Below are 13925 nucleotides of genomic sequence, written 5' to 3' on the forward strand. Positions count from 1 at the left end.
TGCTCCACAGCCCTTTCAACACAAAAGAAGCACTGCTCCGACCCACCTCAGCAAGAATCTTACAACCCATACTGTTAAAAACTAGCACTGACTTGGAAAGCTCCGCAGCTTATCATTTGAAATTTAGTACTGCTTCCACTGCTTCAATTTGTGAAATGACTCAATGAATACAATATGAAATGTCTAGACAAGGACGGATTAATTGTACTAATAATATTTCCATAAGTTAAACTATCAAAATATATATGGCCTTGATAATTACTTAAGACTGTGCGTATTTTATGGGCAAACAGATTGGGGAGACCATTAATAAATTTTTCTTTCCAAAAAGGCTGATTACTATTGTCTCTAAGGATGACTCTAGAAATGAAGACATCTTTATACCATCTGGGACATCTAAGATTATTAAGGTGATCATGAATTCTAGCTGTTGTGTTACTAGGGTGACCTTCCTCTTCTATTCCTGTACCTAAACATTCATCAAAAATAGGGTGACCTTCTTCATTTAGTTTTACTGCGTGTATGATTTGTCGTTTTGACTCTTCAGTTAAATGTTTTTCCCACCAAGAACGTAAGGTTCCGGTGAATCCTATTTCTAGAAGAGGAATGATTTTTGACTCTCTGAAGTTGTGATTGGTTATGTAACTGTTGGCTACCATTGACATATGGTGGAGTTTATTTAGGATTTCTTGTTCAAAAAGGCCATCATCAATGTTCCATTCGTATAATTTATCTGAGGAAACTGAGAATTGACTCTGGGAATTTCTTTCTTCAAACTGGATGTTAGGAGGAGTTGGTTTGGGGTACCAATTTTTTGTTAGACTGGCAGGATTAACTTTGTTTCTCAATCTATTAAGCTTCAAATCACTATGTATTTCCAAGTTTTTAAAGGTATTTTCAATTTATGATGTAGTACTGAAATCTGTTTCATTATTAGTGATGGACTCATTGTCAGGGACTTTGAGAGTAGAGGGCTCATGTTTTTCTTTAACTGGTGTTAGTTGTTCAAGCATTTCTTCTATTTTTTTTCATTGTGGGCTTTGTCTTAAAGGTGGGGCTTGACTTTAAAGTCTTGGAATTTGACTAGAGGTTCTCTTTCAGAGACTTGAGGGACATTTGTTGGGGAACTATTTTGTCAATTTTCGTTTCTATCTTATCTAATTGTTTCCCAATGGCTATGAGACTCTGGTTTGTATAATTATTTTGCTCAACTATTTTTTTTTATCATTTTGTTCAGGAATTTTAAAGGGGCTGGCTGTGATCTTAGTATTTTTATGACCAATAATTATTGTTTCTACCGAGGGGTGACTGGGAATTAAAATGGGATGAGGGGAGAGATTAATTTAGTTCCACTGCGGGAGAACCTATTTGTTCTTTGTTGTCATATTCGTGTACTCTTTTGATTAAGTGAATTATCATTAGCATTGCCCATAGATGCATATTTTGGGTGAACTACTTAAATATGGTACTTATTTCTCTGTGTTTGCTTGAGTTTTCATTTCTATCACTTTTCTTGCGTTTGGTTTGTGCTCTCGGACTAGCAGCTAAATGTGATAAATTCCTTACTGTGCTTTTGCATTGACACATCAGATGTAACATGAATTTATTAAAAAGCATTAACATCTACAGTTTAAACTGAACCCATGGACTGCAACAAGCGAACTCAGCTGAAACATAGAGTAGTCTAAAGCACAAGAGTGAACAAAATACAAGAAAAATTTTGGGGTCGCTATTACGGAAGAGAAAGTACATGTACAGAGAGAGTTCAGGAGAAAGTTGTATCGGGTTGCTAACCGAGTCATCGGATTTCCTATTACATTGGGTGGTGTTTTGTCTATTTCTTTGGGGTTCAGTTTCTTACTTTGGTCTAATTGTAACCCAAGGTATAAACAGGACCTTAGAGGGTCATGTGCAAAACATAACGATGGTGATGTGCTTAGGGGGCAAGATTGTAGCCGTTGATTTCTGAAACTAAGATTCTCAATAAGCCTTGCTTGTTCGTTACATTTCCGAAATCTTCCAACTGTCACCCTAGTTTTTAAAAAAGAAAAGGCCACTATGTATTCTCTTATTCATTTGATTGAGGAATCTGATTTTCTCGTGTAAAAGCCGAAGCATCTGTGGGATTGAGGCTATCCTTTGCTTCACAGCTTGGTGCTCATCTCTGTCTTGTTAAAGTTGAAAGCTGAAATTCTTAACCTTCTAAATACGTTAAGTAGAGTGTTCTTTAGGTAAACCTAAATTCCTTCTGCCTCTACAAATTCGTTCATAGCAGAGACAACAAACTATATGCGTCTTTCAGTTTCCTTAATTAAATAAGCATTCTTCTCTTTACTTGTCTTGAGCGTACATATCAAAGGGGAAATATGGCCGCTGAGTTTGTGCTTACTTTTGCTGCCGAGGGAATACTGACCAAGGTAGCTGCACTTGCCACTGAACAAGTCAGTCTTGCTTGGGGATTCAAAGGAGAACTGGCCAGGCTCGGGGATTCATTATCCCTCATGCAAAACATCTTACGTGATGCTGCTGAGCAACCAACAGATCGGGGCCACACCGTCAAAGCTTGGGTGGAAAAACTTAAAAACATAGCACAAGATGCTGATGATGTGCTGGATGAATTCCAGTATGAAGTTCTTCGACGTAAACTAGAGCTGCAAAACCACATGAAGAAAAAGGTACTCAACTTCTTTTCAATCTCCAATCCCCTTGCCTTTCGCCTTAAAATGGCACGTAAAATTAAGAACATCAACCAACGTTTGGCGGATCTCAAGAGTGAGGCATCTTTGATTGGACTGGTTGCAAAACCAAAAGATGCAACTCCCCAAGCTATGGTAAACAGAGAAACTGTGTCAAGCTTTGATACGGATGAAAAGTTTTTTGGAAGGGAGGAGCTATTGTCCGATATAGTTAAGACCTTGATCAACTCCAACAATCAGGAAAATCTTTCCGTTATGCCCATTGTAGGAATGCCGGGCCTCGGAAAGACAACCTTGGCTAAAAAAGTGTTCAACGAGCTGGCTATAGATAAATCATTTGACAAAAGAATATGGGTGTGTGTATCTAACGATTTTGACGTCAATTCGATTTTAAGAAGTATCTTAGAAATACTTAACCCCACAAATGCCAAGATAGAAAGACAAGAGGCATTGCTTAAACACCTTCACGAAGCGTTGGCAGGAAAGAGATATATTCTTATACTCGATGACGTTTGGAACGAAGATCGTACAAAATGGAACAATTTGATGAATTGTTTGTCAAAACTTAGTTCCCAAGGAAGCACCGTGATTGTCACCACCCGCAGTGCAAATGTTGCATCAATTACGGAAACAAATCCTTATCTTAGGCGTACGTTGGGTTTGCTACAAGAAGATAAATGTTGGTCCATATTGAAGAATAGAGCATTTCCTGATGATAATGCTCCTATAAGTGCAGATCTGGAGACAATTGGAAAGCAAATTGCAAAAAAGTGCGCAGGTGTACCACTAGTGGCAAAGGTATGTACTATTTTGAATCTCATTATAATTGATTTTTAAACTAAGAACTACTTTCCCCACATCATTATAATTGATTTTGAATCGCATTATATTCCCCATATTATTTGCATGTAATTCGTCTGCTCCGTTAAGTTTGGTAATATTAGTTGGACATGAATAATGCTACTCTTACCACATTTGTATACCACATCCTTATACCATCTTATGTGGCAGCTAAGGTGGACAGCCACATCAATTAAAATTATTTAATATTTTCTTTTCTTTTATAATTTATTTCAGTAATATTTTTTCCTTAATTGTCTTAATTAAAATACATTTTATTGATTTAATTGATGTGACATATAATATGGACATACCACATCATGTGGTATAGAAATGTTAAATAAAAATGTAGTAAGTGTAGCATTACTCAAAACCTTTTACATTTTCACTTTGCCCCTACTTGTAGGGAGCCTGACTTTCAAGCCCAATAGCGGAGCCTGAAATAGTACAAAACCCACCCATATAGAAATTCGATTAAAAACCCCAAATTCTATTTACAAAAACAAAACATCACTCAAAAAATATATAAATTACAACCTTGACACGGACTGCAGGCCAACCCAAGTTTCATTATGGAAACCCAAACTAAATTACCACTTTGCCACCACTTTTTCAAAACAAAAATCCACTTTAATAAATCCAAACAAACCAAAAGAAATTAATAATGGGAAAAGCAGACCAATCACGCAACCCAAGGATTTTATTTGCACAAGAAAAGGAAAAAAAGAGCAAAAGCAATTTAAAAAGTAAAAAAGATAGAAAGCACATGCACAAGAAAAGGAAAAAAAAAAAAAAAGAGAAAAAAAAAAAGCTGTGTCTCAAAACCCACCAAACTCTTTTCTTGGCCATCCCTCGCACTGTCCACTAGCCTCACCATGCCAATGGGAACCAAGACTCTGCCAATCTTTTCCCTACACTCGACATGGAAAAATACGTCCAAAATTTTATCAACCATAATCTTCAATCACTAGTTCACCCTTCATTTTTGAAGGCTGTACATATTTTTTGCTTACTCCTCACAGACCAAAGTTATGATACCATTTGTTAGCAAAAGCAACAATCCTTAAAAGTGCAAGCATACATATACACAAGATGAGATTTACATAGTTCATCTTACATTTGGCTATGTTCATGGGAGATACTGACGAATCCGCTAATGGAGAAAAAAATTATAATTAAAAAGGAAATCAAGTCTTCCACCATACAAATAATCTCTCTCCTTTTAGTTCTCTCATAAAACTCTCATTAATTTCTTGTTATTTATTTACATAAGAGCAAATCTCTAATCTCTAATATAACAAACTCTCACATCACACAAAATCGTTTGTTTTTTTTACTTTCATTAGGATAAGTTTTGATCCTTGTGAATCAATAAAGCAATATGTCTTTAAGCTTTGTTGAGTATGGCATTTGTATGAAGTTTGTCAGTGCAATATTTGCATTATTATAATTATGGGCGAATTTCACTTGGACCTCCTTAGGTTTAGCATTATTACGGTCAGACCCTCTAGGTTCGATTTATTCCACTTACACCCCTATTTTTAACAGATGTTAACTCATACACCCACCTAAATCTAAGATTAAAATTATAGGAAAAAAATAAAAGATTTATTATCACAAAACGTCCCTAAGGTTTACGAAACTATTATATTGCATCCTTAATATTTTTTTGTGTTACTTATGGTCCTCAAGGTTAGTATGTACAATCACAAATGATCCCTGCCGTTAGATTCTGTCAAAAACTCTGTTAGTTTGCTAACGTGGCATATATATATATATCACAAAATATCCCTGAGGTTTACACACTTATTACAAATGGTCCCTATGAATTTTTTTTATTTTTTAATTTAAAATTCATAAAATTTTGGTTTTCTTTTTAAAATTATTTATAAATGAAAAAATCATTTATAGAAGGATTTTAATCTTGAGGACCATTTATGAACCCTAAACCTTTAGTTTTTTTCATTTTTAAATTATTTTTAAAAAACTTCATTAGTTTGTTGATGTGGCATATATATGGAGCCAACATTTACAATACTATAATGTCACATGTATTTAAAATTTAATATATTTTTTAAAATAATTATAATTCATAAAAAAATTTGAAAAAAAATTATGAATTTTAAATTTTAAAAATTAAAAATTTTCGTACGGACCATTTGTGATAGGTGTGTGAATCTCGAGGATGTTTTGTGATATGCATATATGCCACGTCAGCAAATTAACGAAGTTTTTGACAGAACCTAACGGCATGGACCATTTGTGATCGTGCATACTAACTTTGAGGACCACAAATGACCAAAAAAAACAAAAAAACAAAAAATTAAGGATGCAATATGATAGTTTCGTAAACCTTAGGGACGTTTTGTGATAATAAGCCAAAATAAAATAAAGCCAAGTCATCCCAAAGCCACCAGCCCACCAACCCACCAGCCAGAGCCACCAACACCTCTCTCTTCCACGAGCCACCGATGCACACACCCACTCTCATCAACAGCTCGATTGGGCGATTTAGCCCCAACCAACTTTAAATTTCCTCAATGAATCTAGACAAACAAAAACGAAGAATACCCCAATGCTAGTACCAATCCTCAAGGTAGAGAGAGAATGGAGGATGGGAGGGGACGGGGAAGGGGTTTAGTTTTTCCCTTCTTTTCTTATTTTCCTTTAATTTAATTTAATTAATTTAGTTTTAAGTTTTTGTTAAAAACAAGGGGTGTGACTATAGTAAATCAAACATGTGGGCTCTCACTGTAATTATGCCAAAACTCAAGGGGTTTAAATGAAATGCTCCCTACAATTATGGTCAAATTTTGATTAAACTACCTAATTGTTTAATTTGATCATTAGTAGAATTAGATGTACATATATCCTAACTCATGTATACCAACAGGTTTTGGGAGGTATGTTGCGTTCTAAAAACAATACAAATGAATGGTGGTCAATTCAAGAAAGTGAAATATGGAAATTACCAGAAGGTGTTGATAGAATCATGTCTGTTTTGAGGTTGAGTTTTGATAATTTGAAATCAGCACCTTTAAAACATTGTTTTGCATATTGCTCAATATTTATGAAAGATTTTGAAATTGGAAGGGAGAACTTGGTCCAACTCTGGATGGCTGAAGGATGGCTCCACTCTTCAAGTAATCAAGAGATGGAAGATATAGGGAATGGATATTTTAATATTCTATTGCAAAACTCCCTTTTTCAAGATGTTACAATGGATAAAGATGGAGTTGTTATCACATGCAAGATGCACGATCTTGTGCATGATCTTGCAGAACTAGTGTCAAAATCTGTTGGGAAATTGCAGTCCCTATTTTCAAATGGTGAAGACCTTAGCAATAGCTTGTCAACTCTTAATTCTTTACGAGTGTTGAATTTATACGATGTTGAAATTGAGGAGTTGCCAAGTTCAATTGGCAGGTTGAAACACTTGAGGTATTTGGATGTATCTGCAACAAGAATCAGAGAACTTCCAAAATCTATTGGCAAGCTTTACAATCTGCAGACGTTAAGAATGTATGGTTTGTGGTATCTTGAAAGGTTTCCAAAGGAAATGGAAAATTTGATCAACTTAAGGCATGTTTATTTCGACGAGCATAGGGAAGTTTCATTTGGGATGAGACGATTGACTCGTCTGCAAACATTACGTTGCTTTAATTTGGATAAGGAAAGGAATCATGGAATTGACGAGCTGGGTGGCTTAAACCAATTAAAAGGTGAACTAACTATCTCATCTTTGGAACATGTGAAAGACAAAGACGAAGCGAAGAAATCAAATTTAGCAGGGAAAACAAATATACGAAAGTTGACATTAGCATGGGGGTATGACAGGGAGAGAAACAACAAGGCGAGTGATGTTGATGTACTAGAAGGCCTCCAACCGAACCGTGAGTTAGAAATCTTAAAGATTTACAACTTCATGGGTGTTAAATTAGCATCATGGATGATGAGTCTACTCAATTTGAAAGAGATCCGGTTATCCCACTGTGAGGAATGTGAAGAAGTCCCTCCACTCGGCCATTTGCCAAATCTTAGGCATGTTAAATTTGAATATATGGATAAGCTTAAATGTGTGGTAGTTGAGTTTTATGGTGCGGCTTTGTTTCCATCATTGAAAACGTTAGTTTTTAATAATTGTCCAGCTCTAATTGAATGGAAGGAAGCGGCGTTTCCCTGCCTTGAGGAGTTGACACTTTTGAATTGCAGGGAATTGAGAAATGCTCCAAGTCATTTTCCATCTCTCCAGAAGTTGAAGATACGTAATATTGACCAGGTCATGGCAATAGAAAATATATGCAGTCAACTAACAACTCTCACTCACCTCGAAATTCGTGGAGCCACTGAGCTTACTCGTCTACCAGTAGGGATGCTGGAAAACAACCACAATCTTCGGGTGCTGCATATTGACGATTGCAATAAGCTTAGCCATTTACCTGATGAGCTACACGCACTCCGTCTTCTTGAGGGGTTAACTCTCGAGAATTGTCCTAGTCTAGAGTTCATTCCAATTACCACCCAAAGCCAGGGCATGCCATGTCTCCGCATAGTGAAGATTCAAAATTGTGAGAAATTATCAAGCTGGCCAAGTGGGTTGGAATATTGCACTTCTCTTCAGGAATTGCGTATTACAAATTGTCAAAATTTGAGGCATTTACCGGTTGATGGGCTACAGACCCTTGTCTCTCTTGAGGAGTTGACTCTAATTGAGTGTCCTAGTCTAGAGTTCATTCCAATTACCACCCAAAGCCAGGGCATGCCATGTCTCCGCATAGTGAAGATTCAAAATTGTGAGAAATTATCAAGCTGGCCAAGTGGGTTGGAATATTGCACTTCTCTTCAGGAATTGCGTATTACAAATTGTCAAAATTTGAGGCATTTACCGGTTGATGGGCTACAGACCCTTGTCTCTCTTGAGGAGTTGACTCTAATTGGCTGTCCCAGTCTAGAGTTCATTCCAATTACCACCCAGAGCCAGGGCATGCCATGTCTCCGCAAATTGAAGATTGATAAGTGTGAGAAATTATCAAGTTGCCCGAGTGGGTTGGAATATTGCACCTCTCTTCAGGAATTGCATATTACAAATTGTCAAAATTTGAGGCATTTACCGGTTGATGGGCTACAGACCCTTGTCTCTCTTGAGGAGTTGACTCTAATTGGCTGTCCCAGTCTAGAGTTCATTCCAATTACCACCCAAAGCCAGGGCATGCCATGTCTCCGCATAGTGAAGATTCAGAATTGTGAGAAATTATCAAGCTGGCCGAGTGGGTTGGAATATTGCAACTCTCTTCAGAAATTGAGTATTGAAAATTGTCAAAATTTGAGACATTTACCGGTTGACGCGCTACAGGACCCCGTCTCTCTTGAGAAGCTGTACATAGTGGGTTGCACTAATCTAGAAGCTATTCCAAGTTTAGACAACCTCACATCCCTCCATGATGTGACTATTTGTGGTTGTGATGGACTCACAAGTCTACCGAGGGGGCTACAATCCTGCACATCTCTTAACCGCTTGACAATAATTGAATGCCACAATTTGATTTCTATGGCAGATGTCGATGTGTCCAGGTTGCAGTCTCTTTCCAATTTAGAAATATTTGATTGCCAGAAATTAAAATATTTGCCAACGGGGCTACGCTCTCTGACGAGTTTGCATTATATGAGAATTGGTAAGTTTTGGGAACAGCTCGATTCTTTCCCTGATTTTGAGCTACCATCACAAATCCGATGGTTAAATATCTCAGGGTGGCCTAAGCTCAAGTCTCTGCCTCAACAAATTCAACACTTTACTACTTGTTTAGAATATTTGGCTATAAAGTCTTTCGATAGCATGGAGGCTCTTCCAGAGTGGTTGGGTAATCTTACATCTCTTGTCTACCTGGAAATTTGGGATTGTAAGAATCTGATGTATCTGCCTACCGTTGAAGTTATGCAACGCCTCACCAAATTAGGCACGCTAGTGATTAGTGGATGTCCCCTTCTGGCGGAAAGATGTGCCAAGGAGAGTGGCCCAGAATGGCACAAGATTTCTCACATCCCAGATATAAGAGGTAATTAATACTCTGATCAAATCAAATCATTAATTAATTGTTTGTTCAATTCCCTTCTCTCACTTTTCTACCACAGTTGCCCCGCGTGAAGAATCGGAATCTTCAAGTGATGATTCGACTCAAATCATTAATTAATTCATGTTTTTCATGAATGTGCCTTCGGGGAGTAGCTGCAACTTTCACATTGAAGCACAAAGTGAGCCTCTTCTCAATGTTTTTGCAGAGCTTTATACTTTCTATGTTTCTTTACTCATGGCATCTATCATCATTTCATCAATTGGTATAATTTGCCTACTTTCAGAAGGCTTTTACTCTCGAAACAGAAGAACAAGTGCTAAGAAACATTAGGTGAAAACTTTTTCCATCCAGGTACTTCTGTTTCCCATTCGCTAAAAGTCATTTTCATATTGAATTATCTGAATATATATTGCACATGGGTTTAGCTTAGTTCTTTCACTGATGGCATCTAATATTATTTCAATTTTCCACAGTTTGTTGGTTTTCAGAAGGATCTTACTCAATTGGAAGAACAAGTGATGCGCAAAAGGTGCGAACTTAGTGCAGGTACTTCAGTTCAGTTCCCATTCCCCTGCATCACTATTTATTCATTTCTTTGAAGATAAATGCTGGAAGGAAAAAAGGTAACTGTATTTGATGAGAATTACGGTAATCATTATATTCATAACATCACTTTACTAGCATGGAGAATACAATTATTTTTGGAAATCATTTTCCTATTTATATATATACACATCTCCCTAAATTAATTTCATTACACTTTCTATCAATAAAGTACCTGCTCTGTATAAATATTTGTTCGACTGCATTTAGAGTCATGCGTAGCGACTAACTGGAAAAGTTTCCACCAACAATTAGATTCTTGTATACCTTAACACTTGTATACCTATTCAATAAGAATTCTTATTGCTCAAGCTTTATTAGTATTCCTTTTTTTTCAATAAGAATTTGGTTGGCAACCTTTTGTAAATTGTTTGCTTCATCTATTAATCTGCAACATTTGTTATATGCTTCCATCTTACCACTGGATGCATTTGGCACCTCTCTTTCTTCACTTTGTAACCATTGTGTGAAGAATCCGAGTTATTTATGAGATAACCTACACACAGTAATGTCTCTTCAGAATTTGATGATACTCTTTTGCAGATATGGGGCTAGCATCCATTTGAAGTGTAAACATTCCTTAGAAGTTGTTTATAAAAATTTGATGAACTGGAGGGTTTACTGGAGTGATGAGGCAACCTTGAAGCTTTCAGTGAACTATCTATTTGTATATGTGAGATCTGAAGAATCTACCAGCAGTGGAAGCTCTGAAAATTTCCCCAAAATGAAAAGATGCACCGAGGAGAGCCAGTCATGTGTACGTTTCTTTCTCAAATCAGAATTTATGATTTGTTTTCTTCTCTCATTTATCGTTAATTAACTTATTGGCCATTAAGTTTATTGTCTACTGCAACACAAAGAAGAAGAAGAAGAAGAAGAAGAAGAAGAAGAAGAAGATATTCAACTCCTCCGTAGTTTGTTTGGTTTTAATTGCTTCGTTGAAGGATCTATAAATATGACATTGTGTTTTCACAATTTTTGTGGAATAACACTTATAATTGTTGAGGAAAATTAGGTTTGTTAGTCTGGAAGACAAACTAATACATAGAGAACAGGCAAGACCAGTTCAACTCTTGCACGATTTTGTTCCAATTTTCTGGATCTGCAAACAGAAGCTTTTAGTCCTTATTTTCATAAAATGGCCTTGTTTTTGTCGCTGGTGTTTATGTGGCCATGGTGTCATTGCAACATCTGTAATCCTGTGTTTCATATTTTAATTTTTCTCTCTTTTCCAGTCAAGGAGATACATGGCATAGTGCAGCCAATGGTGTTTTTCATAATGCAGGTTTCAGCTATATATATGGCATCTCAGTTGTTGAAGGTGATTAACTTTTTTACCTTGAGTATCTTATAGTACGCTAAAATAATAATCATGATACATGTTGAGTATCTTGTAGTCCTCTGTTATTTGATAGCATGTCATTTTTACTTATGTTGTTGCAAGAATCGGATAAAGGAGTCTTCAGTTATAAGCTGTTTACCATCATTTTAAAGGTTGAAGGTAATTTTGAACATTTCTTGCTAAGTTTATCTTGGTGTTATATTGACCAGGCAGAGTCGAGATTGAAGAAGAAACTCATGCATGCGATGTGCTTGTGATCTAGAACTTATTGTTTTGGACAATATGGTAAGCTACTATCCCTTTAGTTTGTTTTCTTGACACTTATTAATAAATAGAGTTATATTCTTATTTATGAGATAACCTACACACGGTCATGTCTCTTCAGGATTCGATGATACTATTTTGCAGATTTGGGGCTAGCATCCAGTTGAAGTGTAGACAGTCCTTAGAAGTTGTTTCTAACAATTTGATGAACTGGAGGATCTACTCAAGTGATGAAGGAACCTTGCAGCAGTCGATGAACTATTTGTACGTGTGAGAATCTGAAGTATCTACCTGCAGTGGATAAGTTCCGAAATTGTCGCCAAAACAAAAAGATGCACTGAGGAGAGCTGCCGTAGTGGCAAAGGTTTTCTCATATTTCCAAGACTCAAGTGTCCTTAGCAACAATTTTCTCACTGACTTTTTAGTTGAATATATATGTATATTTGTGTTTAGTTTTTGGTGTCATTACAGCATCTATGCTTTCCTGTCTCAGGTTTTAATAATCCTCTCCTTTCCAAGCAAGGACGATAGTGCAAACAGTACTAATCATTTGGCTTGGGTGACTCAACAAATGTGAATGAGAATCAAGTGGAATGTTGCTCTTCTTCACTCTCCCTGTGGGTGTCTGTCTTCATAATGCTAAAAAGTAAGGGACAACAGATTCATTTTTAGTATGACATTGTATCAGGAATCCACACAAGTCTATTTTGGTGGAAGGTTGTTCTGCGCAGTTCTTGCTAACTTGTTCTAGGTTTGATATTTGACCAGGCAGAGTCAGCATTCAAGAAGAAATTCATGAATGCGCTATGAGTGCCACTTCCATGCATGTTTTTGTCTCACGAAATTTTAATTTGCACAAATTGGTAAGCTCTAATCCCTTTCATTACACCGAATTTTTCTTGTCATCACAATACTGTAGTTGTATTCTTATGAGTTTGCATCACAGGGAAACTTCTTATGGTGCACCATAATTGGAAGACACTTTTTACTTGGAGGGCGTTTATCATGAAGAAAGCTCCTCCTAATGAAGTCCTAAGACCTATCTCTTGCAAATAAGATAGTTTAAGTCTTTTTAAAGCACGAATGATAGCAGAAGTTAATAAAAAAAAGCTTGTGAGTTTAGAATGTATTTGGGGTTCTTTGTTGAGAAATGAGTTGAGAGATAAATTTCGAGTGATTTTCAGAACTTTCCTTGTCGTTGTAACGATCTTCTATTCTTTTGATTTAGTGGATTATGAACTCAATCGGCCGTGACCGTAGACCAATTATGGTGGACCACGATCATTTTTGAGTTTATATCTGCTTTCGTCTCCCTCTCTTACTTTTCCAATAAAGATCATTACGTGGAGCAACAGTCTGAGGGAGCTCATCTGGCTAAAACAAAGTCTGAGAGAAGAAATGGTTTTAATATTTGTGAATCTTCCTTTGATTGTATTACGGTTGAATGTTCCATTATGAGAGAAGTGGGATATTTGGTGCACTGATCTTTCTTTGTTGAACTTTCTTTGTTCTTGGATGTTTAGGGCCGCTTCCACACCCTTGTCTTCAATGAATTGTTTGACTTGACTTTATTACAATTATTATGAATACATATTATTTTTAAGTGGTAACTTCTGCCATCGCTGCTTTCCTCTAGGAATGTTTTTTTTTTTTCCTGGTTGTATTGCAATTTCCAATAACATTTTCTTTTCTTCTTCTGTTTTTGCTACATGTTGTTTCTACACGGAATTTTTTAAGCCACGCCATTTCTTAGACAATTAAGAAATAGAAAATTACAAAGGGCAACCCTAATGTTTAAAACAACTTCAGTAAACAAGGATGATTATGGCTATACAAATATAGTTTCGTAACAAGATTTTGAAATATATATATATATATATATATATAACAAAGTTTTTATATATTCTTGATAGGCAGTGAGTTTATAGTTCCGAGTTGTTAGAAGTCTTTGCCCCTATACATGTGATCTTTTGTTTGACCTCCTAACACGCAATATCACTTCTTATAAAAGAGTTAATATTTTCAATAGTAGTATATTTCATTAATTATGTAACAATTAATGAAATGGTGATTTTTTTTGTTGCTGTGATACTGTAATGTTGCTATTAA

General features: G+C 36.2%; 2 protein-coding genes across 9 annotated transcripts; both read left to right on the forward strand.

Annotated features, from left to right (window-relative positions):
• The first annotated feature begins 2335 nt into the window (after positions 1–2335).
• LOC117612743 (putative disease resistance protein RGA3) lies at positions 2336–6659 on the forward strand. Its single transcript, XM_034341407.1, has 3 exons — positions 2336–3494; positions 6430–6534; positions 6630–6659. Exons 1-3 carry the CDS (start codon positions 2367–2369, stop codon positions 6657–6659), a joined length of 1263 nt encoding a protein of 420 aa, XP_034197298.1. The 5' UTR covers positions 2336–2366.
• Positions 6660–6677: 18 nt separating this feature from the next.
• LOC117612746 (putative disease resistance protein RGA1) lies at positions 6678–13416 on the forward strand. Of its 8 annotated transcripts, none has more exons than XM_034341411.1 (10): positions 6678–9589; positions 9666–9785; positions 9891–9958; positions 10754–10967; positions 11446–11531; positions 11762–11837; positions 11938–12180; positions 12310–12462; positions 12585–12679; positions 12763–13416. In XM_034341411.1, the coding sequence occupies exons 1-2, from the start codon at positions 6691–6693 to the stop codon at positions 9722–9724; spliced, it is 2958 nt and encodes a 985-aa protein (XP_034197302.1). In that variant the 5' UTR covers positions 6678–6690; the 3' UTR covers positions 9725–9785; positions 9891–9958; positions 10754–10967; positions 11446–11531; positions 11762–11837; positions 11938–12180; positions 12310–12462; positions 12585–12679; positions 12763–13416. The 8 variants fall into 8 exon arrangements, with proteins under 8 accessions (XP_034197302.1, XP_034197303.1, XP_034197301.1 ...); XM_034341412.1 differs by having other exon boundaries at positions 11961–12180; positions 12568–12679; XM_034341410.1 differs by having other exon boundaries at positions 11961–12180.
• The last annotated feature ends 509 nt before the right edge of the window (positions 13417–13925 follow it).

The sequence above is a fragment of the Prunus dulcis genome, unplaced genomic scaffold (genome assembly GCF_902201215.1).
Source record: "Prunus dulcis unplaced genomic scaffold, ALMONDv2, whole genome shotgun sequence".
Taxonomy (NCBI): Eukaryota; Viridiplantae; Streptophyta; class Magnoliopsida; order Rosales; family Rosaceae; genus Prunus; species Prunus dulcis.